The sequence below is a fragment of the Copadichromis virginalis genome, linkage group LG15, assembly GCF_057382275.1.
Source record: "Copadichromis virginalis isolate Kocher_CV1m ecotype Utaka linkage group LG15, C_Virginalis_male_GT1.1, whole genome shotgun sequence".
Lineage (NCBI taxonomy): Eukaryota > Metazoa > Chordata > Actinopteri > Cichliformes > Cichlidae > Copadichromis > Copadichromis virginalis.
The window spans coordinates 12,265,509-12,290,075 of record NC_140632.1 but is presented as its reverse complement, the minus strand read 5'-3'; the positions used below and the strand labels follow the sequence as shown (position 1 = coordinate 12,290,075).

Sequence of the window (24,567 nt, the reverse complement as noted above, 5' to 3'; positions counted from 1 at the left end):
GTTGTGAAAAAAAAAAAAAAAAAAAGATGTTTGAGCTATTTGGAATATGAATGTAAAGTGTGGAGATACTTTGAAAAGAAAATAAAAAAAGGAAAAAAAAAATCTGTTCTTATCAGTTTAATATCTGATACGTCCCCTACCCGGGGACCATATATTAAATTGATTTTTGGAGCAGGGAGATGGAATAGGGGCTTGCTCCGTCCACTCCACACATCGACCTGGTATTGCAGTATTTCTAGGAATGGTGCACCCCCTGAAGCTGTGAAAAACAAATGTCATTTGACTCAACAGTTTGTGCAAAGAAATTTCTTATACGCTAGATATATGCGTGCGTCTGCATATCTGGACATTGTCTTCGTGTAATCTTCCAAGGTTAGTCAGACTGAAATCTTGCGACTTAATATTTGTGAATGAGTTACATTTAACTATTACCAGAATTACTAAATCCTGCCACTTGGACTGACACGTGGCTGGACACACACTTTCTATGGGAAATCAAAAAAATATGTCGTTTTGAACTGCAGTTACACTATTCTGGCTCCAATCCTGCAGTTACCTCTGTTGTCCACTAGAGACCAATAGAAGTCTTTAAAAACCGGAGGCTGCCATCTACAAGGACTCATGTTGATTATAGGTTTAACTCTTCTCTTTCTCTACATACTGCAGCTTTCTGTCCTCTGTGGCTGTAAATTACATCGTTTGAAGAAAAAAAACACACAATTTTTTCTTGGCTTTTTAGCTAAGATCGTATTGTCTGTTGTTTCCATTTGTGGATGGTTAATAGTGCAGAAGATTGTTTTTCTGTTTTCAGGATTACATGAAAACATTTTGGAACAGATCATTTTTGTATATAATAAATCTTAGGATAGTATTGGTTTTGATGATTTATAAAACAGCTGTGTGCCGTAGCCCTGGTAGTTTGGATCCTTAGTGTGTAAAGAGTAGATATCTCATGTAATATGTGTGAATGAAAATCCATGGACTTTATAAGAGTCCTCCATTTATGGCTATGATCCTAACAAACAAGATTAATACGTTTCTTTCTCCTACCAATCTTCCTGTTTCCTAAAGGAACACGCATGCCGAGTGGTTAAGGCGTTGGACTTAAGCTCTAATGAGCGCATCCTCTCGTGGGTTCAAACCCCACTCCTGGTATAATTTGGAGCCTCATGACTGGTAAACTGGATGGAATCTATGAGAGCAACAGATGTGATTTTTAGGCATTTGATGTGAGCAATATCTTTCCCACAAAAAAGCTGTGATGCTGAACCCAAAGGGAAAATTGTTAAATGGTTAATGGAAAAACTCCAAGCTTTTGGATTAATTAGTAAAATTAATGGCTATAAAAAGAAGCTCACTGTTAATAAAATGAATACATTAAAATTGGGAGGGGTCACCTCTCTGAAAGGCAGTTACACTCTTTTCAACATAACATTGCAAAGAATTTGGGTATTTCATTATGTGTGTGTATGGAATTAAACAGAAAAAGACTAAATCAATTCTTACAAAGCAGCTTGAACTCAGCCGGGCTTGTTTTTGTTAGCTGGCTTGACAAATCCTAAAACTCAGTCAGAAGTGGTTCCTCAACGTTCTTTTTAAACAGTTTTCCTGCTTCCCACTCAGTGCACAATCAGAGGGGTTTTTCTGTATGTTTCGGGGTGCAATGTATAACTAATGTAGAGAAACTTAGCTTGCGTTAATGATACTAAATAAATCTAGTTACTTCATCCAGTCACATTACAAAGAAAGAAAAATAAAGATGCCACATAGTGATAAAAGAGACTATTTACCCTCAAATTATTTTCAATTTAAAATGCTTTAAAAGGGATTATATGACCTTCAATACACAATTGTATTATTTTGATTTACATTAGAAACAACATCCCAAAATTTTCAGAAGACAGTTTTAAATATTTTTAGACCAACTTTAATCCAAATATGGAAAAAAAAACCCTCAAAGTCACTGTTAAACAGCAAGCAGCTGTCAATTTATTTAACTTCGGATCCTTGCTCCTTTCATATCAATTATTAATAAGGGGGGGAAAAAAATGCTGCTGCCAACACGGTAGCTTTGATCTGCAATTTAAAGAAGGCAAAGAAAAAGAAAACATATTCTGGAACCTGTTATTAAAATGTATTTAAACTCCTTGAGCATTTTCACAGTAATCCACTGTAGTCTGCAGTTAAAACACTGCAAACATTTATCCAGAGATCATGAGCAGTCCATGGCCAAAAAGTAGCACTTCTCCTGACAGTTTGCGTTTATTTCTGTGTGATGGGGAATGAATTCTGGTCCATCAACTCTCCAACTCTCTCCTGGAGTGTTTGAACCACCTCTGCAAGAATGAACACGTGCGTGTCGTCAAGATCCTTGAGGATGAATTTCTTTCCCAAGGCCATCGTTTCATCCAGGTACAGGAGAAATTGTTTCATGGCAGGATCACTGCAGGAAGAGAAAGTTAAAGTTTCGGCTACTTAAAAACAGATTTCTGTGAAGCTAACTACAAATATTTCTTGGCAAAGTTACAACCTTACCATTCAACAAGGACACCTTTGTGCACGTTGACCATATTGACAGGTGCAGAGAAATGGACAGTCGAAGCTGATTAAAGAGCTGAACACCTGCAGCACAGTAAACAAACCGACAGCTGAAGGCCTCAGGTAGAAGCAGCTTTACGGCAGCTAAACCATTATTAAGCCACCAAACAGTCAGATAAACGCGTCACATGTTTTCGGACATTTTAATAATACTTTTATTACCATTACAACAAAGAAAATACTTGTAAACGTTCCAGTACAGCGTATGCTAGCTCTTTGTTTTAGCACCGGTTAGCATTTTGCTGCTACCACTAGCTCAAAATAGCATGGCCACAGGCATGTTCTGCTACATACCACGATCTTAAATATCTAAAAGAGCAAACTTCATGTACATACCTGTCTACAGTTAAGCGAAGGATTAACATAAAGCAACAAACAGCCGTTTATCTACCCGAGATCTCCAGCTGTTCCTGTTAAGTTTTCAAGGCATTGATGGGTTATGTAAGGTGTGCGCCAAGGGACAATCTTCTGATGTCCAAATATCGCGTTAGCGTGTTTTAAAAGTTTTTGCTGCTTCTGTGCTGCTTTTCTGTGCTTGGTAAAAGGTATCATATCAATACCGTGGGTTTAAAAAACTACGCTGTGTATAGATGAGTGAGTATTATGAAAAAAATAATGCAACATTCGTACCCAAGTGCATAAAATCCATTACAAAAACTGCATCATGACATTGATGCAAAATGTAAGTTAAGATCCAGTATAAAATACAGTACTGTGCCATTTCCCTCCTTCTGTCACTAACAGGAAAACTATGACAACTTGATACATATATATATATATATATATATATATATATATATATATATATATATATATATATATATTTACACAAACACTCAGAACCACTTATAAGGTACAACTGCTCTGCTGCTCCTTAAGGCAAATATCCAATCAGCCAGTCACGTGGAAGTATTTTAGTGCACTTAAGCGTGTAGACATGACAACCAAGATGACCTGCTGAGGTTTAAACTGAGCATCAGAATGGAGAAGAAAGGTGATTTAGGTGACTTTGAATGTGGGCTGATTGTCGAGTACTTCAGAAATTGCTGGTCACTTGAGCTACAACCATCTCTAGGATTTATAGAGACTGATCCAAAAAGAGAGAAAATATCCAGTGAGCAGGAGTTCTCTGGGTAAAAATGCCTCAGAGGAGAATGGTCAGACTGTTTTGAGCTGACAGGAAGACAACAGTAACTCAGATAATCACTTTTTTATATTCAATGTATGCAGAAGAGCATCTATGACTGAACAAAACTTTGAACCTTGAAGCAGATGGGCTACAGCAGCAGAAGAATAAGGTAAGAATAGGAAACTAAGGTTTCCGAGGCTGGTTTAATGGTGTAGGAAATGTTTTCCTGGCACAATTTAGGCCCCTTAGTTCAACCCATTTATTGTTCTGGACCATGTCCATCCTTTTATGATAACAGTGTATCCATCTTGTGATGGGCACTTCCAGCAGGATAAGACATCATGTCACAAAGCTCATATCATGTCATACTGGTTTCTTGTAGGTGGCAATGAGTTCACTGAACTCAAATGACCTCCAGTGACCAGATGTTAATCCTCTTGAGCACCTTTGGGATGTGGTATATTCCTATCATGGATATTCAGCTGACAAATCTGCAGCACCTGTGTGATGGTATCATGTCAATATGGGCCAAAATCCCAGAGGAATGTTTCAAGTACTTTGTTGTATTTTGTACTTTGTATATAGAAATGCATAGACTCATAAACCCTCAAACGTTACACATTTATTCATTTCATTGCCAGCATTTAGGACTGCTAGTGGCAGTGGGGGCTGCAAACACATGTATTTAAATTAATTTGCTTGATCGGTCCCATACAACTGCATGTGCAATCTGAACTAAATGTATGAACTCAGGTCCACTTGAGGTAAGGCTTGGGAAAGAGTATGTTTTGGCACATAAGATGATAATCACACTATAGTTAGAGTAAAACAAATACATATAAAAAATAAAGTCTTAAACCTTTGCTCTGGTCAAAAGTCGAGTTGCATGAGTAGCAACAAAATGTCAGTGCATTTTTAAGTAAATACAGTAGATAATGAGCATTGTGTATCCCATGATTAGCTGGTAATAAATCTAAAATAAAAGGAAATCTAGATAAAATTTCAATGTGCTTAATTTACTTGTAAACATAAGTTATTTTCTTTATAACTTAGCTGATGTAGCATTAAGAGACCTATCTCAGTGGATGACTTAAAAAACCCCAACAACAAAAAACGCACCCTGCTATCGTTATCACAACTGACAGGTTTCCACAAATTAGCTATACTGCAATCGCATTTGTGGTGCTTTATGTGAATGTGCAGTTATTTCTCTGTTTGGTTTGGAGTGTAGTATACATTTCAAGTATACAGCAGGTGGTCTCAGTGTCATTGTTTTCATAGATTTCTGTCAGTGGGCGATGTAGCTCTGCAGAGCGTCCAGGATGAACTGGAGGCTGCGTTTGTATAGAAACGAGTCCTTCCTCTCTGGTTTGCAGATGTTTAGGTGATCTACGTCCACTTCAATGAGCTCACCAATCCCGAGATCTGAAACCACAACACGATGAGACGCAAGACACTGCTTCAACTATGTGTTGTTGTTTTTTTAATATTTAAGCTGTACATTTCAGACATTACAGTATTTGGAGTTACATACTTGCTGACTGCGTTGGTACCACAAGTATCTTGATCATGGGTCCAATGTTTGTCGGTAGAGTCTCTGCAAAGCTCAGCACCTTGAAATCCTTTTCTTTGGCCAGGTTCAAGAAGTTGTCATTCAGGCTGCGCAGAGCTGGTGAATCTTAAAACACACACATCAATTCACATTAGATGCTGAAAGAGTTCCATAGACCGCAGAATTCATCATATTCACTGACCTTTACAGAGTTCTCTGACTTCTATGGAGGGGAAGAGAAGATATCTAACATTGACAGAGTACTCTGCCATGAAGGTGCCGTAGTGAGGAACACTATAAAACATAATCCCTTTGGTGTTCTGTAATAACCCATGCATGTCTGGGTCCTGTAAGGCATCCAGCAGCATTTTCTTTACAAGCAGTCCTGCAAGAGAAACCAAATGCAAGAGGATAGATTAGTAATTTTTGTTTTTCAAATTGGATTCAAGGGATCTGCATAAAAGTCCGACATGCTTGTGGAAGGAAAGATGTGGGAGAAATACCTCCCATACTGTGGGCTACCCAGACCACAGGCCTTTCTCCAACTCCCGCCAGCTTTAACTTCTTTAGCAGCTCCTGACTTCTGTAGGCTAGAGACTTCCTGGAGAGACAGATAGTCAACCCTTTTTAATCTGTTGGAGTAATTAATCCAAGGGTACCCGACTTTGCAAAAATATTCTATTTTACCAAGAATAGCACCTTAATCACATGTAGACCTATAAAGAAACTACAGACTTATAGTTGTTGTTTTTTTTACCTCTGATTCTCAGCAGGACACTGGGCCATCCAGTCACTTAGATGACTGTCATACTCCACCGACAGCACTCTAAGATTTGGACAGTCAGCAGCCAACCATGACTGACAATAAACAGTGATAAAACAACACGGAAGAACACTGAGATAAATCTTAAGCTGTGTGAGACCTCAGAAACACTGGAAAACACTGAAACAATCCATTAATGTAATGAGAGGAATTAGGTGCCTTTGTTACCTTTGGCCAGCACTCTGTATAGTCATCTTCGCGTTTGGCTGCCTCCTCTTCCTCTAATGCATTGCGGTCCTTCTGCCTCCACGTCTTAAAAGCTGCCCCTAGAATCCCGTGGATGAACAGCACGTCTGCTTTGATTGGCTGACTGGAAATTGAAAACATTGTCAAAGATGACGGTTGGGTTATAACAATAAAATAATATGACGTTAATGCATTATGTAATAACTGAATTTGTTTTCCTACTTGCTACGTGTTTGTGGGTGCAGGATATAGACGCCATCTGGGTATTTCTCTTTTACTGTCTCCCTGTCCAGGTTTGCAAGAGCGCGAGCTGCGTGAGACGCCTGCATGATGTGAGGGCACTGCATCATCTCAGCCAGGACAGACACCCAGCCTGCAAGTGTTTTATGGGTAAAGTAGGGGGAAAAAAACAGGAAAGTGTGAGGAGTACGATAAAATTTATAAGTTGGGGTGGATAACTATAAAAGTAAACACATTTTTTGTGATGGTGAAAATCGAATCTCTAATTGAAACAAGCACAACATATATTTTAGACCTTACTTTCATAACATCTTTAGCGCACCCAGTCAGGATTACACATAATCAGAGCTGTCTCCAGTTTATTCAGATTAGTTACAGACTTACCGGACTGGGCTATGGCCTGATGGGCACCTTCATTGAGAGCCAGGTTTCCGATGATGCGAACAATGTTCCTCTGAATCTTCATAGAGTCTGTTCTGAGCTGATAAACCCTCTGGAGAAGCTGTAGACCTCCGTTGGCAACTATGTGGTCACAGTGGCTCCTTACCTGCAGATCACAAAGTATTAACCACAAGGCAACATCCAGACAGCGGGCGCATAGAATTGACCTTAATACACTGCTACAATGACCACAATGAGTAGTAAGTAAATAATCAAGCCACCGACTCCAGACTAAATCACCTTTGGATGCACAATGATGATGATTACCTTTGAGTGCTGTACCAGTGCCTGCAGACAGAAGGACTCCACCTTCTCAGAAGGAACAGAGGTAAGGCTCTGGGCATAAGGCAGCCCATTGCCACCAAAACTCCACAGACCACCCTGAACAATGAAGCGCACGTGTTAATGACAGGATATAGAAACTAGCTTCTTCTTTTTTTCTTTATCACATCCCAGTGACTGTTTTTAGTTTTAGACCTGGCCTTCCTAATGACTGTACATGTATGTGTACATCTGTGATTGTTACCCTTTGTGCTGCCAAGGACTGAGTGCTCTCTCTCAGGGCCAGTGAGGTAAAGTACCGAACACATTTGTCCACCTCAGTTTGAGGCAGAGATGCCAAAAGCTGCCTCAGTCCGTCCTCCGCTGACAAACCCTGAGAAGATCACAGCACATCTGTGAGGTAGGCATTCAAATGGTAACTATCCTAAAAAGTAGATTTGAGTACCTCCTCCAAATCAGGCAGTGCAGGTGGGTGACGGAAAAACCTCAGGTCTACCTGAGGCATCCGGGCCAAGCCCACTGCTGTCCGATGGTCTATAACCTGGGCTGCCGTCTGGTACTGGTAATCTGGATTATTCAAAACAGGTGTGATCTAAGACCAGAGCAGGTCTCTGTTGTGTATCAAATTAACGTGACAGGAAACTTTTAGGGTCCTTTACCATGCCAGTGGTGATTGTCTGCAAGCTCCTGAACAGCCTCTAGTCTGATGGCTTTGTTAGCTGACTGTGTCTTCTTCAGCAGGACCCACAATGCCACCTCATGTGGGTCAGCATCCACATGACTGAAGTGCTCTAAGACACAAAATTACGGAACAAACTGACCGTCTGAACATTTACAAAATAAAAGTGGAGACGTGTTCTACTAATTCCTCTAACTGGACCTTTTAGCAATTCTAACTACAACTAAAAGGTTAACTACTAGTGTCTACTGCACCACCTTTTAGATTACTACAAGAGCTAATGAGCTACAGTACAAACCTTGCAGGAGTGAAACTTGTGTCATCAATTTGGCAGCTATTAATTTGTAAAAGGTTAAAGTAAACAAAAGTGAATGTAACTTTTTGTCTGCGGATTTAAAACTACAGGTGGCTAAAAACAAAACAAAAAATCTCAGACTTGTTTATTCCACTCACTTTTACAAGATCCACACCACTGTAAAAGCTATGTGGCATTCAAAACAGGATGTGCATGTGCAAAGGCAGGTGTTTCCTTTGGTCTCTGTGCACATATGTCACATAAAATTGACTAAATGACTACAGTTTTCTGAGCATAAACACTTGCCCTGCTATTGGCAATAATACTTTTCAGTTCAAGAAATATTAGGGGCATTATCGTGTATCTGTCTATGTTATTGGTGAATTGGTGTTTGTTAGTTTCTTACCATCGAGTGATTGCAGTAAAAGCCTCGAGGATATTTCCACAAACCGTCTTGCTGCTTTATGAAGTTCCCTCCTTGCTTTCTGTGTAAGTCCTGGAAGAGATGCAGAAAAAAACAACTAGCCACTACTCTCTTGACAAAATTTAGAACTGCATTTCTATAACATTATAAAGACAACAGAAACCATTTAGAAATGCTTCCCTGTAGAGGTGGCTAATTAATCAAATTTGAGTCAGATTAATTTATTAATTTATATTTCCATTTTTATAATAAAGATTCTGTTTTTTATCTTTCACTATAAATCCATCTCATCCTTATAGCATTTGCACCTCCCCGAAGTTAAGTTAAAAGTGAAGTAGCGCATTATGAGTGATTACTGCTTAAAATGATCATGATCATATGTTTCGGCATAGTCAAGCCGCTTATATTTGAGTTTATAAGTTGATTGTGAAAGCTTCCACTAAAAAGGTCGAGGAAGTAAAATCACCCAACACCAAATGGCCCAAAGTCCTGGCAGGAAAGGGAAGACAGGAAGAATGAAGGCAGATGTCACTGCCCCACTGAACATAAAAAACTCAACAACACTTTCTCATACAAGAACAAAATGGGGCCACTCAGCATATTTGTCAGATAATGCCCTCCCACAGTAGGGAAGAAGGAACATGTCCAAAACCCAGTAAATTTAAATTAAAAATCTAAACAGGTCTTACTACATTTATAGGCTAGTGGAAATATATAAATAATTTATACAGCAAAAGAGGTTAAAATGACAGATTTAGTACAAGAAGAAATACTGCAATGCCAAATGGGAGATGCTACATTTGACCTTGTGTATTTTCACAACAAAACGTGTAATTCGTCCCAAAATACGTCCGACACTAGATGGAGGTATGTAGAAACAGAATGTGAATATTTTGATGCAGTGAGAAAATGTAGAACTACAAACACAGTCGTACAACAGGCAAAAACATCAAATATGAGACTCCGTGATACATTTATAAATGTACTGTTTATTCTGGGATTGTCCTACAAACACCAGCCAGGGTTTGGTGAAAAGTTGTGACTGAGTCCAGCAACAAAAGATATATAATGTGTCATGTTACCCATGAGGTTGTTTAGGATAGCATTAATTACCTCCAGTTAGGTTGTCTTTTTCATCTGAAGGAGTGGCCCTCAGATAGATGTACGACTTGTTCTTCTCCTGAAGAATTGCACTAGTGTCAATGGTCACAGCCTTATCCAAGGCTATCACCTCATAAGTAATAAAAAGACAGCCCCTGCAGAAAGGAGCATGTTTAATAAGCTATGGGACAGAGATCATTCTTCTCTCACACGCTGCATAAATCATTCTTTTAATAATGTAACTTACCCCAAGACAACTGCGCCAGTTACTTTAGCAACTTTCCCTAAATGCCAGCGAAGAGGAAGATCTTTATTTTCAACGTGTTTATTGAAATTTATTGTACAAGATTGCTGATTTGTCTAATAACTTACTTAAATCTTTCCACTGAAGCACTTTCTTCACACTAGGCGGCCCAGCTGTGCTCAGCCTCCGACAACGGATCCAGCGCAGAGCGGCTGCGGACATCCTTCCCCTGTGTGCCCTCCCAGATGTGCGTGTGTTAACCAGACTGCTGTCCAACCTATCTGACCAAGTCACAGACGTGAGGACAGTGTCTGATAAGGCACATAACGGTATGTCAACGCAAAAACGACCCGATAATTACATTTAATGTTATCATGTCAGTTTAAACACTTAGCAGTGCTAACATTTAACTCGTGACAGTGCTAATGGTGAACTAATCTAAAGCATTAATATAATCAAAGACCATTAGCTAAACGTTAGCTAGCCACACAGATGGGTGTAACTGACAGCTGGGCTAAAATTACTTGAGTAAATAACATAAACACCGGTAAGTCTCCGCCATAAAGCCAAAGCTGGCATGAACACCCAAACGTAATCCGGGTGAAGCTAAATGAAGCCTTAGCTGCCACTAACTTGGTGGAGATTAGTTAGCATTTGGCTATGATTGTTCTAGCTCTGTGCAAGGCACCCAAACGGCTAATGGAGTAACCCGGTGGACATGTAGTGGATTAATGTCCATTTCTGATAAGCGAGTTTACCGTATTTATCGATGGACACGTTTTAAAAGAACTACGATAACGTCCTCCAAGACTGCAGCCGGTGTAAATAAACACAACATAAATTTGTCCCACAAATAATACGTCATCCACTGCAACAGTTTTTTTTTATTGACCGCTTTAGAGGTTCGGTGTGTGAACTGCAAGATTACGCAAAAACGACAGTGTAAAAAGTAAATATGTCACGGGGGGAAAGAGGAGGGGCGAGAGTAAGAGAGGCATCAAATAAAGACGGTAATACTGTTACAATGCGATATTATAAAATCAAAAATGTTTATAGCCTTCTTGTTGCGGGAAGGATAAATTGTGGTCACATAAAGTTTAATTTCCATTCATGAAAATAGGGAAGTGTGGCTTCTTATTGGAGAACTGCAATTTATGGATGTGAAATTTGGCAATATCAGCAAACTGATAAGAATAGATGGGTTAGAGGAGGGGTGTCAAATATAAGGCACAGGGGCCAGAAATAAGCTGATGAACACTCCAATCGGGCCTCACTGGACAGCTTTAGGAAATGCGAAGAGAGTCTGTTTTAGTTTGACTTTTAATATAATTTTGTATCACAGATTTATCTTTACTGCTAAATACCTCCTATGTGGCCACACCTAAGTAATTAGGTAACAGATAATAAAAAAAAATATATCAGAAAAGTTCCTTTTCTTCACTACAGAAATTAATGGGTTTTTTTTAACAATGGATACAAATAAAGGACGTGTTCTGTGAATAAACAAAAACTTTGTGTTTTGTAATCACAGGATTGACAAAGATATAGCTACCAGAACCTTTTCTGTAATTTTACACGTTTATTTCTTACAATTTAATTCTCATACATATAGATTTCTTTCATTCACTACAGCAGTGGATGAATCTTTATTATGTAGAAAAAAACTGAGATGTTCTGTTGAAATTGTGCTTCTTTGTCAAATATTAAGATAATATTCAATAATCGAATAACCCATTATGAACGGACAGAAAGAAGAGTTTCATTGGTCTGGCCCACTTAAGATCAAAGTGTGCTGTATCTGGCTCACAGTTTAAAATGAGTTTGACCTCCTTTCTCTTTCTCAGTCAAATATGTACCAGATTTATTTAAAGTGAAAATTTGACAAAATGTTATTAGAACTAAAACCAGTAATGTCTTTTCTACAACTCTTTTCCATAAGTATAAGACAAAAATATATATAGGAGGACATCTGTGGGAAGGTCTGACAAAAAGAGCAAAATATATCTATCTAAACAGAAGTGTATTTTTTACATGCAGTAACATATTTGTTATTACATGTTTTTTACATTTTATTTGCATTTTTAACATATCATAAAACTTTTAAAAACTTAAACACAACTCAAAACATTGTTCTTTCTTCTCAAAACTGATTTCTTTAACCAAAACAACACGCACATACCTTTACATTCCTACAGAACATCAAAAACCAAATTCAGAAATTCAGGAAACTACTATAAAAATTATTTGTGTATTTTTGGCCATGAAGCTACATATTTAAATCCATGCAAATGTGTAAGAGTAAGTTTATTTTTTCTTGTTCTGGTGAAGTGTAGGGAGTTTTGTCCAAATATAGCATTTACAGTTCTACATATATCTCAACACCAGTGTTACCTGTTTCATGTAGTATATGGCAAAACTCAGTAATTCCACCGTGTAATGTTAGTACAGTGAGAAACATTGCCAAGAAAATCAGTGCAGAGATACAAAAAGGTAACAAAAGAAGTATTTATTGGTTACTATAATACAAAATGTCCCACTGAGCAGCTGCACACATTTCACTGGAAATATTGGCATGGCTGAGCCTTCCTCTTCCTCCTCGTCCACGATGGCCTCCGCTGCCTGCTAGTCTTCCTCTTCTACACTTGAGGCCTCTTTTATACTCTGACACATGACTGAATTGTTCTTCTAGTTGAGTTTGAGGAGGTGCATGACGAGTGAGAGGAACTGGTAATGATTGTGTTGCCTTTTGAAGGCCAGTGTTTTGTAGGTGAAAAAAGCGTGTTGAATAATGGATTTGTGTGTCAGAAATGTGCAAATCTTGGATTTATAATGATATTTGAGTGAGACCAGTAAAATTGTGCTAAGAGTTTGGCATTTTGGAGTCATGTTTTTAGATTTGGTTGTATAGTTCTTTTTTGTGTGTATTAAATGTGGTAAACTAATTAATTTAGTTTCCATAGTAGGTTTGTTTGTTTCGGTTTAGTTTTTAGTTTGCATTGTTTAAAAATTTTAAGTTTTAGGTTAGCTTTTATTATTATTTTTCTGTCTGGCTTTAGTCAGCTGTAAATACCTTAGCGATTATGTGTTTTGCCATTACGAGTGCTGCTCATCGTTTGGTCCTGTAAAGTTTAAGAGCTCTGTAGGGATTGTGTCCTTCACCTTTCAAACTTTACTGTTGTACACAAGTTCCTTCTTCAGGAAACAACAGTTAGGACAGTAATAAAAATGACAGCACAGCTGCACTGTAAATATAGCAGTCTAACACAGCTATTACTATTATTGTATTCTGGCTTTTTTTTGCTCTAGAGTGCATTACTGTGGAACAACACTATAGTCTTGAACTGTTGGTAGCTCATATTTGAGTGAGTGCTAGGTTGAACTGCATTGTAAGGTGACTACCTTGACTTTTATGAAGTGTGCTGGAGAGGTTTCATGAAAATCAACATAGTAGCAGTTCATAGTACAATGGTTCAGACATTTGCTTGCCATGCAAAAGGTCACTGGTTCAGTTTTAGCTGGAGATTAAAAGCCCATTTGTGCTTGTACCAAGGGAGCAGCTGAAAGTAGCTATAGGTGGAGTGGTAAAGGACAGAACCCATTACATTTTGAGATTGCTCAGTATCCTTTCTTTATACCCAGAGGCCTTATTGGAAGAATTATTCACTTTTTTTTATATATTTTGTGTCAGCTTATGTGAAGAAATGGTTGTCCTGCCGAGTCCCTCCAGACCTGTTGCAGACCAAAATGTCTGCACTGAAAAGCCTTTTTGAGTCTTGCTTTATTGCATTAACTTAAGAGCAGAGTCCAGTAAAATACATTCAAAACATACAGAACAAAAATTCTTATACCTAATGCCCACATTTTCTCACATGTCACATTCGCAAGTGCTGTTCATGCAAACACATAAACAAAATCATCTTGAATATGTGATTCAGAAAATAAAAAACATCAGGTCCATTTAACCAAGTTTTCATCATGAATTTGATAAAACATCAAATAGTCTAATGCACTTTATTAACTACAGGCTTACACACACTTTTTATTTATCTTTTAAGCTTCACGTGTACAATCATTACATCTTTTCTTGCATAGTTATTATACGACCTGCACGGAGAAAGCATATGTCTTGCCTTACATTATAAATAATCACCATTGACAGGATGCAACACCATTCAAATAACTTTTTACAATTTCTTTTTTTGTATAAAAGTATCTAATGATGAAAGGCAAATATGTTTATAAATATATAGCAGATTTGCTAAAAATTATGTAATTTCAGGAAGTTATTGTGTTAAGCAGGGCACTTAGCTGAGCTTGGCCTCTTTGTTTTCTCCACTCCAGCTCCACCTGATCATAAAAATCATTATAGATTTAGTCCAGTTTGGAAATCCATTCATCTCCCAATTAGTATCAGCCAGTGCTGCTTTCACTCCTCTTAGGTTCGGGTTTCCTGATAAGCTCTGATTATGCTCTCATAAGCTGGAGGTGGGGTCTGCGTAGCATGAAGACCTCTGACACTGTTCCCCCAAAATGACTCTGGTCTTGGTGGGGTGGCAGCTGGCTGGGCTACGCTTTGAGCTGATCCAGTTGATGTAGTCAGAGGTGGTGTACGTGGCAGTGTGGTTTGGCTCCCCTCCTCTGCCTCTCTTGCAATTTGGCTGCACTGGAGGAGCGGGTGGAAGGTGGAGCCCCTGAAGCTGGATTTATGCGCCATTGCGTCAAAGTGATCTTGAGAGGAAGTCTGGCGGTGAAAGGTGAAAGCAGCTGTCACTAAGCTGTTGTTGCTTCGCCGGTCATAGCTGCTGCTGCGGTTAAAGCCTGGACGATGGCGGGAAGAAGTGTGCGAGCGGCGATGCGGGCGGCGGGTGATGCTGGCAGAGCCTGCTTTGTGTCGGGAAAACCAAGTAAGCATCACATAAACTAGGGCGCCCAAGAGAAGGCCCACTGCCACAGAAGCACAGAAAGCTATAATCAGGTGGTCTGTGAAGAGAGAAGCATACCATTTAAAAAAGGATCATTATAAAATGATCTGTGCTGTAGTATCTTTTTTATATCACAAATATTCCCATTACAAGTCTGTGAAAAAGTGTTTGCTCCCTTTCCTGCTTTCTTCTTTGTTTATATGCTTTAAATCATTAAATGAAATTGTAATATTAGACAAAGATAACCTGAGTAAGTATAAAATGCAGTTTTAAATTATGGTTTAATTTATTAAACCATCATTTTGTTATTAATCAGTTAATTCATGATTCCCTGTGTGAAATCATGAATGAACTGTGATTAGCCAAATTTTTTCAGAAGTTCACTTCAGTTTCACAAGCCACTCTTAGGTTTGATTACTGCCAGACCTGTTGTATCAAAGAATTACTTAAATAGAACCTGCCTGACAAAGTGAAGCAGGCTAAAAGATTTCAGAAGACAGCACATCGTGCCAAGATCTAAAGAAACAGCTGAGAATCAAAGTCATTGATATCTATCAGTCTGGAAAGGGTTATAAAGCCATTTCTAAAGCTTTAAGGCTGGGAATCTGAACTTGGAACAGCGGTGAACCTTCCTATGAGTGTCCGGCCTACCGAAATTAGTCCAAGCGCACATACATAACTTATGGAAGGAGGTCAGAAAATAACCAGGACAAAATCTAAAGAGCTGCAGGGTTCACATGTCTCAGTTACACTTAGAATTCATGACTTGGCAAAAATGGCATCCAAGAGAGAGTTCCAAGGAGAAAACCACTGGTGACCAAAAAGAACACAAAGGCTTGTCTTGCACTGCCAAAAAACATCTTGGTGATCCCCAAGATTTCTTGAAGGCTTGAGTACCTTTACATCTGGCATACAACTAACACATCATTTCATAAAAAGATCACCACACCAACAGTAAAATAAAATTCTAAAGGAGAATGTCTGGCCATCAGTTCATGCCCTAAAGCTCAAGTACACTTGGGCTATGCAGCAGAACAGTGATCTAAAACACATCAGCAGGCCCACCTCTGAATAGACAAAAACAAAAATGTAGGCTTTGGAGTGGCCTGGTCAAAGTCTTGACTTAAATCCCATTGAGTCTTTTTTGACATGACCTTAAAAAGGCCATTGATGCTGGAAAATCCTCCACTGTGGCTGAATTAAAACAATTCTGCAAAGAAGAGTTTGCCAAAATTCCACCACAGTGATGTGAAAGACTGATTACCAGGTATCACAAATACTTGCTTGCAGTTCTGTGTGGCAAGTGTGGAACAACCAGTTAATATTTCTACAAATGCATATAAAATTGACAAAAAGATACATTTAGATACATTTTTTGATGCTCTCAATACAACATCAGAAATTAATTTGGATCTAAATATCCTTCTGGATCCACACAGTCAATTAATGCACAGGTTGGAGGGTTTTTCAGCTTTGGTGAAGTTATACATCCTCACTGCTCTTATGCACATGCAGTGCATCTAAATATCCTTTATGGTCTTTTTTTTAATAATCCACTGTGAATGCAAGGGATTTAATGTGTGCTAGGAAGAAACTGAGAATTGCCAGACGTGTCTTGAAATATGGTGGCCCTTGACAAAATAATAATAGGCTTTCCTCTGCCTGTGTTTAACAGATTGAGCGTCTTGGAGAAAACAAACCAACTGAGTTTCATTTCCACACACGCACACACAGACAAAAAATGAAAAGCTGTTGACATATTCTTGCTCTGTGCTACTTTGCCTTGGATAAAGCCAACTGAGCATGCTTGAGAGAAGGAAGAGAATGTAGCAGATGAGACAAATACCACTGGACTTATGCCAGGAAAAGAAATCGGGTTCCCCTCAATAAAATGTTCAAAAAGTTTGAACCTGCTTTGTTACTAGACCACATTTCCACAAGTTTTTTTTTTCTCTAATTTTGGAAAATGGAGGGCAGACGCTAGTAAAAAGTCATCTGGAAATACCATTAGGGAAAACTGAAAAAAAGAAAACATCAGCAGCAAGTATGTCTGTGTAGGTTCTCAGTCATCCAGGTTATGGTAATCTAAGGAGCTTAGAAAGAAAAGTGACTGGATTGACATTAACATTGATTCAGTAGGTCACATGATAGGGTGAGGTTTCACCTTAAAACTCAGATAATGACCTACACCTTTGTTCATTTGATGAGGCACCTGATCAATAGTGGGTCAAGTACCCTCTTAAGGGAAAACTCCCACTAGGGCTTAAATACCTGGGACTCTCCACCATTTGGTTTTAGAACAGAAGAAGATTCTCGAATGAAAGGTGAAACGTCCTCAAGAAACTTAAAGAAGTCCAGTCGCTTTTCTTTCCACGCTCCTTAGATGAGCACCAAACAGATCGAGCATTCTTAGAAGTCTGAAAAGGTTTCTTTGAATATTCAAATTTGGATGATAAAGCTTGGTTCAAAAGGGCACCAGGCCCGCATATTACATCTATTCTAGGAGGCGATTCAAGCTTGAATTCCTGAAGGCACCAATCAGAGCAACCACATGAAACACACCAGCTAAAAGAGAAAGAAAACTCAGAAAACTCAGAAAACTCACCAACGTCGGCAGGCTGAAGCATTTCCAGAAGGAAATTTGTGTTGTTCGCAGCCATGACTTAATCTGCTTTGTCAAAGGAGAGGAAGAGAGACTGAAGCTCAGTTCAGTCTGTCTGTTCCTCGTCTTCTCCCTTCTCTCCTGTCAATTCTTTCCTGTCCTTTTTTATGATGGGTTTTCCTGTCTTTCTGTCCCGTCTCTTTTCCTGTTCCCCCTACTTTCTCCCTCTTCTCCTTTGCTCACTTTCCCTGTCAGTAACGTCCGACTTCCTCAAAAGGAGACTCAGCCCAGACGCTCGCAGGGCTGGCAGCTAACTCTGACAGTCAGCTTGTTTATGGAAGCGGAAAACTACACTGTCACATTTCCTGCTTTTCTGCTGGAAATTAGCAACAGGAGGGGCTTATCTACTCAGGACAGAGATCCTGGAGGTATAGAGACGGGGTGTTTCTGTAATCACTTCCTCTCTCATCATTTCCTTCAGGTTGATTAAAGTAGAAGAAGGATCACCACCGCAGGAGTTAGTCCTTCAGCTGTTACCATATGAGAGTCTATTACAATCACAAATATTTTTCTTCCTTTCAGAAATGATAAATATTTCAATCTCTTCTTTTTTTTCTTCCGTCACAGAGACCCCAGGCGACAAGCCACCACCTTGCACCAGAAGTTACATTTCTGGGGCTGTAAGGGGCATTGAAAGGCAAATCTCCAACTGAAAATGGTGATTGTAATTTTGCACGTGTCTTTAACTGCAGCATTTGTATTGGTAAACTCAGTGTTTCTTCGGTGCCTCTCTCTCTATCAAAACCAAAGTTGCCTGAATTTGAGAGATTCATTAAAAAAATGTAATTTGATAAGAAAGAAGAGCTGCTCAGCTGCTCTTTTGATACACCAACATTTTTATTTCAAGTTCTTTTTTACCGCCTTCTCTCAACAAATCAGGATATAATGCACTGAAATGAATCTCTGTGTTTTTGATCCCACGCTAAACTAAGGAAAAAGAATAGCAGTCAAATCTGCTGCAAATTCATCAATTCAGTCAGGAAGAACGATGCCAGTAGTCACATTGGTATGCCTCTGAGGTAGACCGGCCCCTTTGCTCCAACAGCAGCTTTTTATTTTACTTCTCCGAGTTGACCCCTGATCTCAGCTTTCTCTAAACATTCACTGAGTCAATGGTTTTTTGTTTTTGTTTTTAAAATACACAATTATGAGCATTTTACTCAAAAATCTCTGAGAGTTTATTGTGTTTAGAGAGCTTTAACCTTCTTACTGGCAAAGAGAGAGTAAGGGAGAGAGACTATCCCAACCAAAGCTTGAACTTCCTTTAATTGTTGGCTCGGCTGTATGACCTGTTGAAAATAGTATGTCAGGCCATTGTTTTCTGATATAGAGAAGCTGAAGGCCAATAAACCAATATGTTGATATGTGGCGGAGACATTCTTTAAGCTTTTATAGCTTTTGTTCATGGCATTTATCAAGTGTAGCAGGGCGGAGTGGTGGGAAATAACTGTGCAGTCCTTAATGTCTTAATGTCTAAAGTAAAGAAATACACATCCAGAAGTACTTCAAAGATTTAGGTAGCAAGGAAAAATGCAGATTTTACAGATTTTTAAAAATTAATATTTTATAAACCTTCAAAGCTGTGGCTTGTATCAATGTGCTTTTCTGGAGCATGTATAAAATTAGTAAAATAAAAATAAACAGGTGATACTGTTTTGTTTTAAAGACATTGCATTGGTTAGAAATTAATGCACCAGGGAGCTACTCTCTGTGTTTCTTCTGTCCCCGCTTTGATCAGTAGATGGAGCAATACTCCAGGGTAACTTCATATCTCTTTATGTGATCTGAAAGTCAGAGAGCATGTCTGCTGCCACCCTGTAAACATTAAACATCTGTAAACATTAAACATCAGTCAAAATGGGGGGAAAGAGTTAGAAAAACATCTCTGTTAGCTAATTAGCAGACACAAATGATAAAAGGGCTGAGGTTATTTATCTTTAATATTTGCACTGTACTTTTGAATGTGTGATGCAGTCTGTTTGCAGACCTCCACATAATGATTATTCAACAGTATTGCACTCAAAAAAAGCCATGCTTTCTGCATCTTAATTAATAATGGGTGGCAGCCCTTTAAGGCAAGTACATTTTTACACAATTTTCATGAATTAATTACATAAATAATTGTGTCCTTTTTGCTACAGAAAAACATGTAAAAGGCTTCTGAGTTGAATACATAACATACATCAGTATAACTGGAAAGATTCACTCATGTTTCAAACATGTTTCGTGGTAAACAACTTTTCAGATACAATAATTCAGGACCCATAATAGATTTGCAGAACAGCGTTTCTCTCTTAGCATGTTGATTTTTGCCATGCATACAGCAAACTTTCTAATGAGATTTCAGAAAACTGCTGACTATGCATGAAAGAGATTACCATGCTAGCAGTCTTGCTCCCAGCTCTCTGGCTGTGCAATGATTAGATAAGAAAACGGATCTTAAAAGGGTTACTCTTGGATGGTTTCCTATTGACCTGTCTCTGCTCTCCTCTGCTGCAGCATTGTCGACTTACTCTTTCGCTGAATCTGTTTTGGTCCACAGGGGCGCTGAACGGTAGAGGTCACCTCGAGCTGAGCTGTGTAAAAATGTAGGAATCAGCAGTCCATTCCTGCTGCAGAGCAGCCGGCCAATCCAGCGAAATCCCACAACATTTCAGTGCACTGACGAGTCAAACGGCTGATTCTGACACATGTACATTTATTGGGAAGGAGTTCCTGTATAGCTGATACTGAATTCACCAAGGTAAATCTTTTGCCCCATATTTTCTATGGCAGTAGCAATGGCAGGCCTGTAATTTGAATGGATTATTGTTTTGTTTTGTTTTTGCCTTGTCTTACACTGTGGTTTAGAACATTTTTTAGTAGGTTTACCAGTAAAACACCAATTCATCTTGTTTGGGGGAGTTATTTTGAGGATTTCATGTTCTTCCACATCTTCTCTCCACAGCTTTTTGGCTGAAAGACAAATATTTCCCCCCAGTAAATATTATTTTTACACAGTCACTGCAGAAAACAAACAAAACAACAGCACGCAACAAAAGCTTCAAAAAGGCTGCCGAGATGTTGCAGAAATCTAGACATCCAGACCTGCAGATATACTGTGGAAGGCAAATCCTCATCCTTAAAATCAGCCCTTTTCACCTGCTGCCAATCATTTAGTGAAATCAAAGAAGCTTCAGTCGATCATTTATTAGTTTTTCTGTTTTCAAGGCGTCCTCATCTGTGTCTGCCTTTGTGGAATGACGCTCTGGACGGAGCTCTGTAGCTCCCTCTTTTAGTTTTCTAAGAGCTCTCCTGAGATGATGATGAAAGGACTTGTCTAATGGGATTACACATCGCAATAAGTGCTCAGAGCCCAGTGGTTCATCGCACCTCCCTCTTGCATTTCAAAGAGTGGCATTGATCTGTTGTTGGGTAGTATATCTTGGACATTGTGTTTTAAGGGAGATGCTTTATTGCTTGATTCACAGAGGTTTGTTCTTAATGTTCTTTGTCATTCCAGCCCCAAAATATATGTGTGATTCCTTTAAAACTACACTTAAAATGAAATGTCCTTTGGTTAGGATACAGCTCGCTTATTTTCAAGGATTTGATCTGCAAAAGACACCAATCCCCCCCACCGCCACCCGCACCCCATCCAACCTTTAACCTGAGCACACTGTAAAGGTGATGTCATGGGATAATTCACAAAGCAATGAATTAAGTAGCAACTGAAACTTCTAGTTTATATTGAAATCAAGCAGCATTATGTCATACTTTTGCACACGTGTGCACATGTTCTCTGTATGCTTATGTATATTTAGATTTTATCATGCTAGAGATGGTCTACCTCTATTAATACCAGTGAAATAACAATTTTTCTGTTAGGAAAAATGATTAATAACAGGGTTCCAGTGTATTCCTTTAAGTAAGGAGAAAAATATAGACAATATATGATCATCTAGTCATTGTATTATTTTATTTATTACAATGACTTCATATTAAAAAACTGTATTTTTAAGGTGCAACCCAACCCAAATGTGATTTATACAACAGGTTGGAGCTTGAAATTCTTTCCTTAACCATCAAACAAAGCCAACAAATTATTATACTTTCTGGATTTTTAAGTGGTAGAGCCATATAGCTCATTTTCAAAACAACGTGCTTTCAAATATGTAAGTGATTTTGTTTTCTATGCATCATTAACGCTAATTGTTTTAATCCATTTTGCCTCCATTTTATCTTCAGTAATTTAAGAGCAGTTAATCTTGGTAAATAGCATCCATTTTCCACCACTAATAAAGCAAATACATCAGTCCTTCTGTCTGGCTGAAGGCGTAGTTATCACTCTGGAGTGAGTGCACAAGTTTGGCTTTAACCATTTCAACAAATTAATGCTCAAACCAATATTACCCTCAAATTGAGTCTGATAAATTTTCAGTATCCTTAACATGTATTGGTGCTGACAGGTTTGATTCTTTAATGTCAGCCCTTTTTAAAGTGGGATTTATCTTCCATCGCACATTTTCTGTGGCTCATTCTGTTTTTTCTTGTTTCTTTCTTTTGCCACTCTGCAGACACGCACATTTGCCCAGCTGAAGCCAACTTCCCATGTGGAAGAACCAGAAGGCAGGAGAAGAAGCCCTATCCTGAGGTCTGAGATGGAAGCGTATTCCTTTTGGTTGGACAGCAGGTGGCAGTACATGCAGACCACAAAGCTATACAGTCTGCAGGAGTAAAAGGCTCAGGGAAGGGAGGGGGGCCTCTAAGATGTTCAGTGCACAGACACACATGCATGCATGCTCGCATACACATCCAGTTTGCACTTACATCATCATTACCAGGGGAGGAGCTCTGCAGAATGTGAGGATTGCAGACAGCTACTGTAACAGGGATGACTTCAAAAGAAACAGCAACATTGGCATGATTCAGTCTTGACACACTGCGGTCAGTGTGAAGACTCTAAACTGCTGCAGTCCTGGTCAGAGCATGAGGATCTTGCCAGGGTGATTCACAGGAGCTGGGACGTGACTTTAGTGACCTCAGCACAGCAGCATGGCATCACCCAGGCACTACGGACACTCTGCTCGGGATATTACCAACGTGATGCAGAAGCTGCAAGGTAGGAGCCAAATGCTTACTCACAATGCTCTAACTTGGTTTTGCAGAGTGTTTAGAGGTGACCTAGAGCTTGGTATGACACAGCAGAGCAGAATGAGGTAGAGACAGCGTGGAAAAAATCTGTCTTCCATCTCATCCTCATGACATGAATGTCCTGATGTGTAATGCTGGAATTCAAGTTCATATGGCTGATAAATGTTTGGTATGAGAAGGGCATAAATCAGTGGAATGTGCAATGTCACTGCATGCAGTGTAAGAAGTACAGTAGAAATTTGGGGTTATAATCAGTTCTGTTTTATCTCACCTTCAGGCCCTATCAGTGCTTTGGTTTATTTTAAATGCTCTGAATCTTTTTTTTAAATCAAGATGGAGAAACCTGCAGCAGTTAGAGCTTATTATTTGACATATAATTTTTCTTTTTCATTGGGAAAAAAACTTGATCAAATGGTAATGAGTAAATGTGTGAGAGACAGCATTATTGCCCCATTCTTGTTTGTGTTTTGTGTTTGTTTTAATTGCCTGCTTGCTCGCTGTGTGTTTGGTCTATCTGTGTTAGTGATTGCACACATGGAGTGCAGTGTGTGTGTGTGTTTGTGTGTATATATATGTTTCTGTATGTTGATTGACAGGGAAGCAGACAATAGCAAAGCTAATCCTCAGAGAAGCTGACAGGATGAAGTCTATTCCTCAGCCTAACTCGGCTTTAGTAGCAGGACTCCTCATAATGGACAGTTATATCCTCAGCTTGCTGGCACAGCTACATCCAACCTGGCTAATTTAAAATAATCAGCTTAAAGTATTTTTTTTTAAATCTTCTCTAACCTCTAACTTTTATTTCTTCTTTAAAATTTTATTCTCTATTCTTTAAAATTTTATTTTATTGTATTTTTTGGAGCAGATAACTAGCATTTATTCCCATTTGCTAATAATGAAACAGCATGGCTTTAACAGTTTCACAAGCTTCCAGTGGGAAACGGTGTATCTCAGTGTGCCGGGATCATGTATCCTTTGCTGACAGGATCAGATTGATGACGCTTGCAAAGTAGCAGGAAAGTCAGGTGACACTAGAGCTGAGATCCAATATGGCTGCTCACTGTAAGGCTTCTGAGGTGGCAGTTTCTGTGAAAGCCGAGAACAGCATCAGCAGCCACGTGGTTCCCCTGCATCACTGTGTGCAGGTGTGGATGCACACTTTGAATCTCAATTGTACGCTGATGGATCTAATTTTAGAAGCCTCCCCTCGAGCCGTCTCTCCAGTGCAAAGACGGATTGATGCAGACACGCATTGAGTGCGCATTTAACCATTTGCAACAATGAAAGGGTGTCATATGATCCCATTATTTATTCATACTTCTTAGAATTAAAACAAATTAATCCGCAGGGAGACACCCCGATTTCAAAGAGGTGGATAATGTTTCATCGGCATCTAAATGGTGGTGTTTCTAGATATCTGGCAAGCTTCTACTACTTATAGGTATAGGATTCTTATTGAATGCTGTAAGGATGTAAATAACATGACAGTGGTTTGTTCCAGCCACAGACTTCTGACTGGATCCTACTTTTTTTGGCAGTGTGTCAGCTCCAGTTAGTGAAACTTTTATCTCATTTTAGCAAACGGCCCTTTTACCAACTGTTGCTTTAATGGTTTCACAAATTGTAAGCATTTCAGATAAAATTGTTTCTGTTGCTGTGGGTGTCTTTACAAATGGAAAGACTGAGGGTTTGTGGGAACAATGCTGCTCTAATGTAGCCGCAGTAGCCGTTACCACAAAAATACAACGCGTAGATCATCTTTGATTCTGCTGAATTTAGTATGTGCCTATTATATTCGAGTCTGATATATTGCCTGTGGTTGGAATATGCATCGTTCTTACTAAATGTGTTGAAAA

At 39.0% G+C, this 24,567-nt stretch overlaps 3 protein-coding genes and 1 non-coding gene across 6 annotated transcripts; 1 reads left to right on the top strand and 3 right to left on the bottom strand.

The window, feature by feature from the left end:
* The first annotated feature begins 65 nt into the window (after window positions 1-65).
* LOC146691912 (U2 spliceosomal RNA) lies at window positions 66-255 on the top strand. The gene has a single exon (XR_014915398.1). It is a non-coding gene; the product is annotated as a U2 spliceosomal RNA (small nuclear RNA).
* Window positions 256-1,960: 1,705 nt separating this feature from the next.
* gtf2h5 (general transcription factor IIH, polypeptide 5) lies at window positions 1,961-3,068 on the bottom strand. 2 transcript variants are annotated; one of them, XM_085433553.1, is made up of 3 exons: window positions 2,935-3,068; window positions 2,536-2,622; window positions 1,961-2,443 (listed from the first exon to the last, which is right to left on the bottom strand). In XM_085433553.1, the coding sequence occupies exons 2-3, from the start codon at window positions 2,568-2,570 to the stop codon at window positions 2,263-2,265; spliced, it is 216 nt and encodes a 71-aa protein (XP_085289679.1). In that variant the 5' UTR covers window positions 2,571-2,622; window positions 2,935-3,068; the 3' UTR covers window positions 1,961-2,262. The 2 variants fall into 2 exon arrangements, with proteins under 2 accessions (XP_085289679.1, XP_085289680.1); XM_085433554.1 differs by having other exon boundaries at window positions 2,990-3,067.
* A 1,261-nt stretch (window positions 3,069-4,329) lies between these two features.
* On the bottom strand, window positions 4,330-10,876 carry serac1 (serine active site containing 1). 2 transcript variants are annotated; one of them, XM_085431940.1, is made up of 17 exons: window positions 10,753-10,876; window positions 10,123-10,271; window positions 9,998-10,034; window positions 9,763-9,905; window positions 8,632-8,721; window positions 7,911-8,042; window positions 7,697-7,818; window positions 7,496-7,624; window positions 7,237-7,350; window positions 6,913-7,075; window positions 6,511-6,661; window positions 6,271-6,412; window positions 6,037-6,137; window positions 5,783-5,880; window positions 5,482-5,664; window positions 5,262-5,405; window positions 4,330-5,152 (listed from the first exon to the last, which is right to left on the bottom strand). In XM_085431940.1, the coding sequence occupies exons 2-17, from the start codon at window positions 10,214-10,216 to the stop codon at window positions 5,016-5,018; spliced, it is 1,980 nt and encodes a 659-aa protein (XP_085288066.1). In that variant the 5' UTR covers window positions 10,217-10,271; window positions 10,753-10,876; the 3' UTR covers window positions 4,330-5,015. The 2 variants fall into 2 exon arrangements, with proteins under 2 accessions (XP_085288066.1, XP_085288067.1); XM_085431941.1 differs by lacking the exon at window positions 10,753-10,876 and having other exon boundaries at window positions 10,123-10,746.
* Window positions 10,877-12,485: 1,609 nt separating this feature from the next.
* myct1a (myc target 1a) lies at window positions 12,486-17,864 on the bottom strand. Its single transcript, XM_085431939.1, has 2 exons — window positions 17,522-17,864; window positions 12,486-14,974 (listed from the first exon to the last, which is right to left on the bottom strand). The coding sequence occupies exons 1-2, from the start codon at window positions 17,574-17,576 to the stop codon at window positions 14,430-14,432; spliced, it is 600 nt and encodes a 199-aa protein (XP_085288065.1). The 5' UTR covers window positions 17,577-17,864; the 3' UTR covers window positions 12,486-14,429.
* Window positions 17,865-24,567: the final 6,703 nt, after the last annotated feature.

Coding starts and splice junctions, on each gene's coding strand:
- gtf2h5 (XM_085433553.1), bottom strand. CDS start 2,570: ATGGTCAACGTGCACAAAGGTGTCCTTGTTGAATG. Junction 2,444..2,535: donor AAAGGTGTCCTTGTTGAATG/GTAAGGTTGTAA, acceptor CTCTTCCTGCAG/TGATCCTGCCATGAAACAAT.
- serac1 (XM_085431940.1), bottom strand. CDS start 10,216: ATGTCCGCAGCCGCTCTGCGCTGGATCCGTTGTCGGAGGCTGAGCACA. Junction 8,722..9,762: donor AAAAGACAACCTAACTGGAG/GTAATTAATGCT, acceptor CATCTCTTCCAG/GACTTACACAGAAAGCAAGG. Junction 6,138..6,270: donor ATACAGAGTGCTGGCCAAAG/GTAACAAAGGCA, acceptor GTTTATTGTCAG/TCATGGTTGGCTGCTGACTG.
- myct1a (XM_085431939.1), bottom strand. CDS start 17,576: ATGGCTGCGAACAACACAAATTTCCTTCTGGAAATGCTTCAGCCTGCC. Junction 14,975..17,521: donor GCTTCAGCCTGCCGACGTTG/GTGAGTTTTCTG, acceptor CTCTCTTCACAG/ACCACCTGATTATAGCTTTC.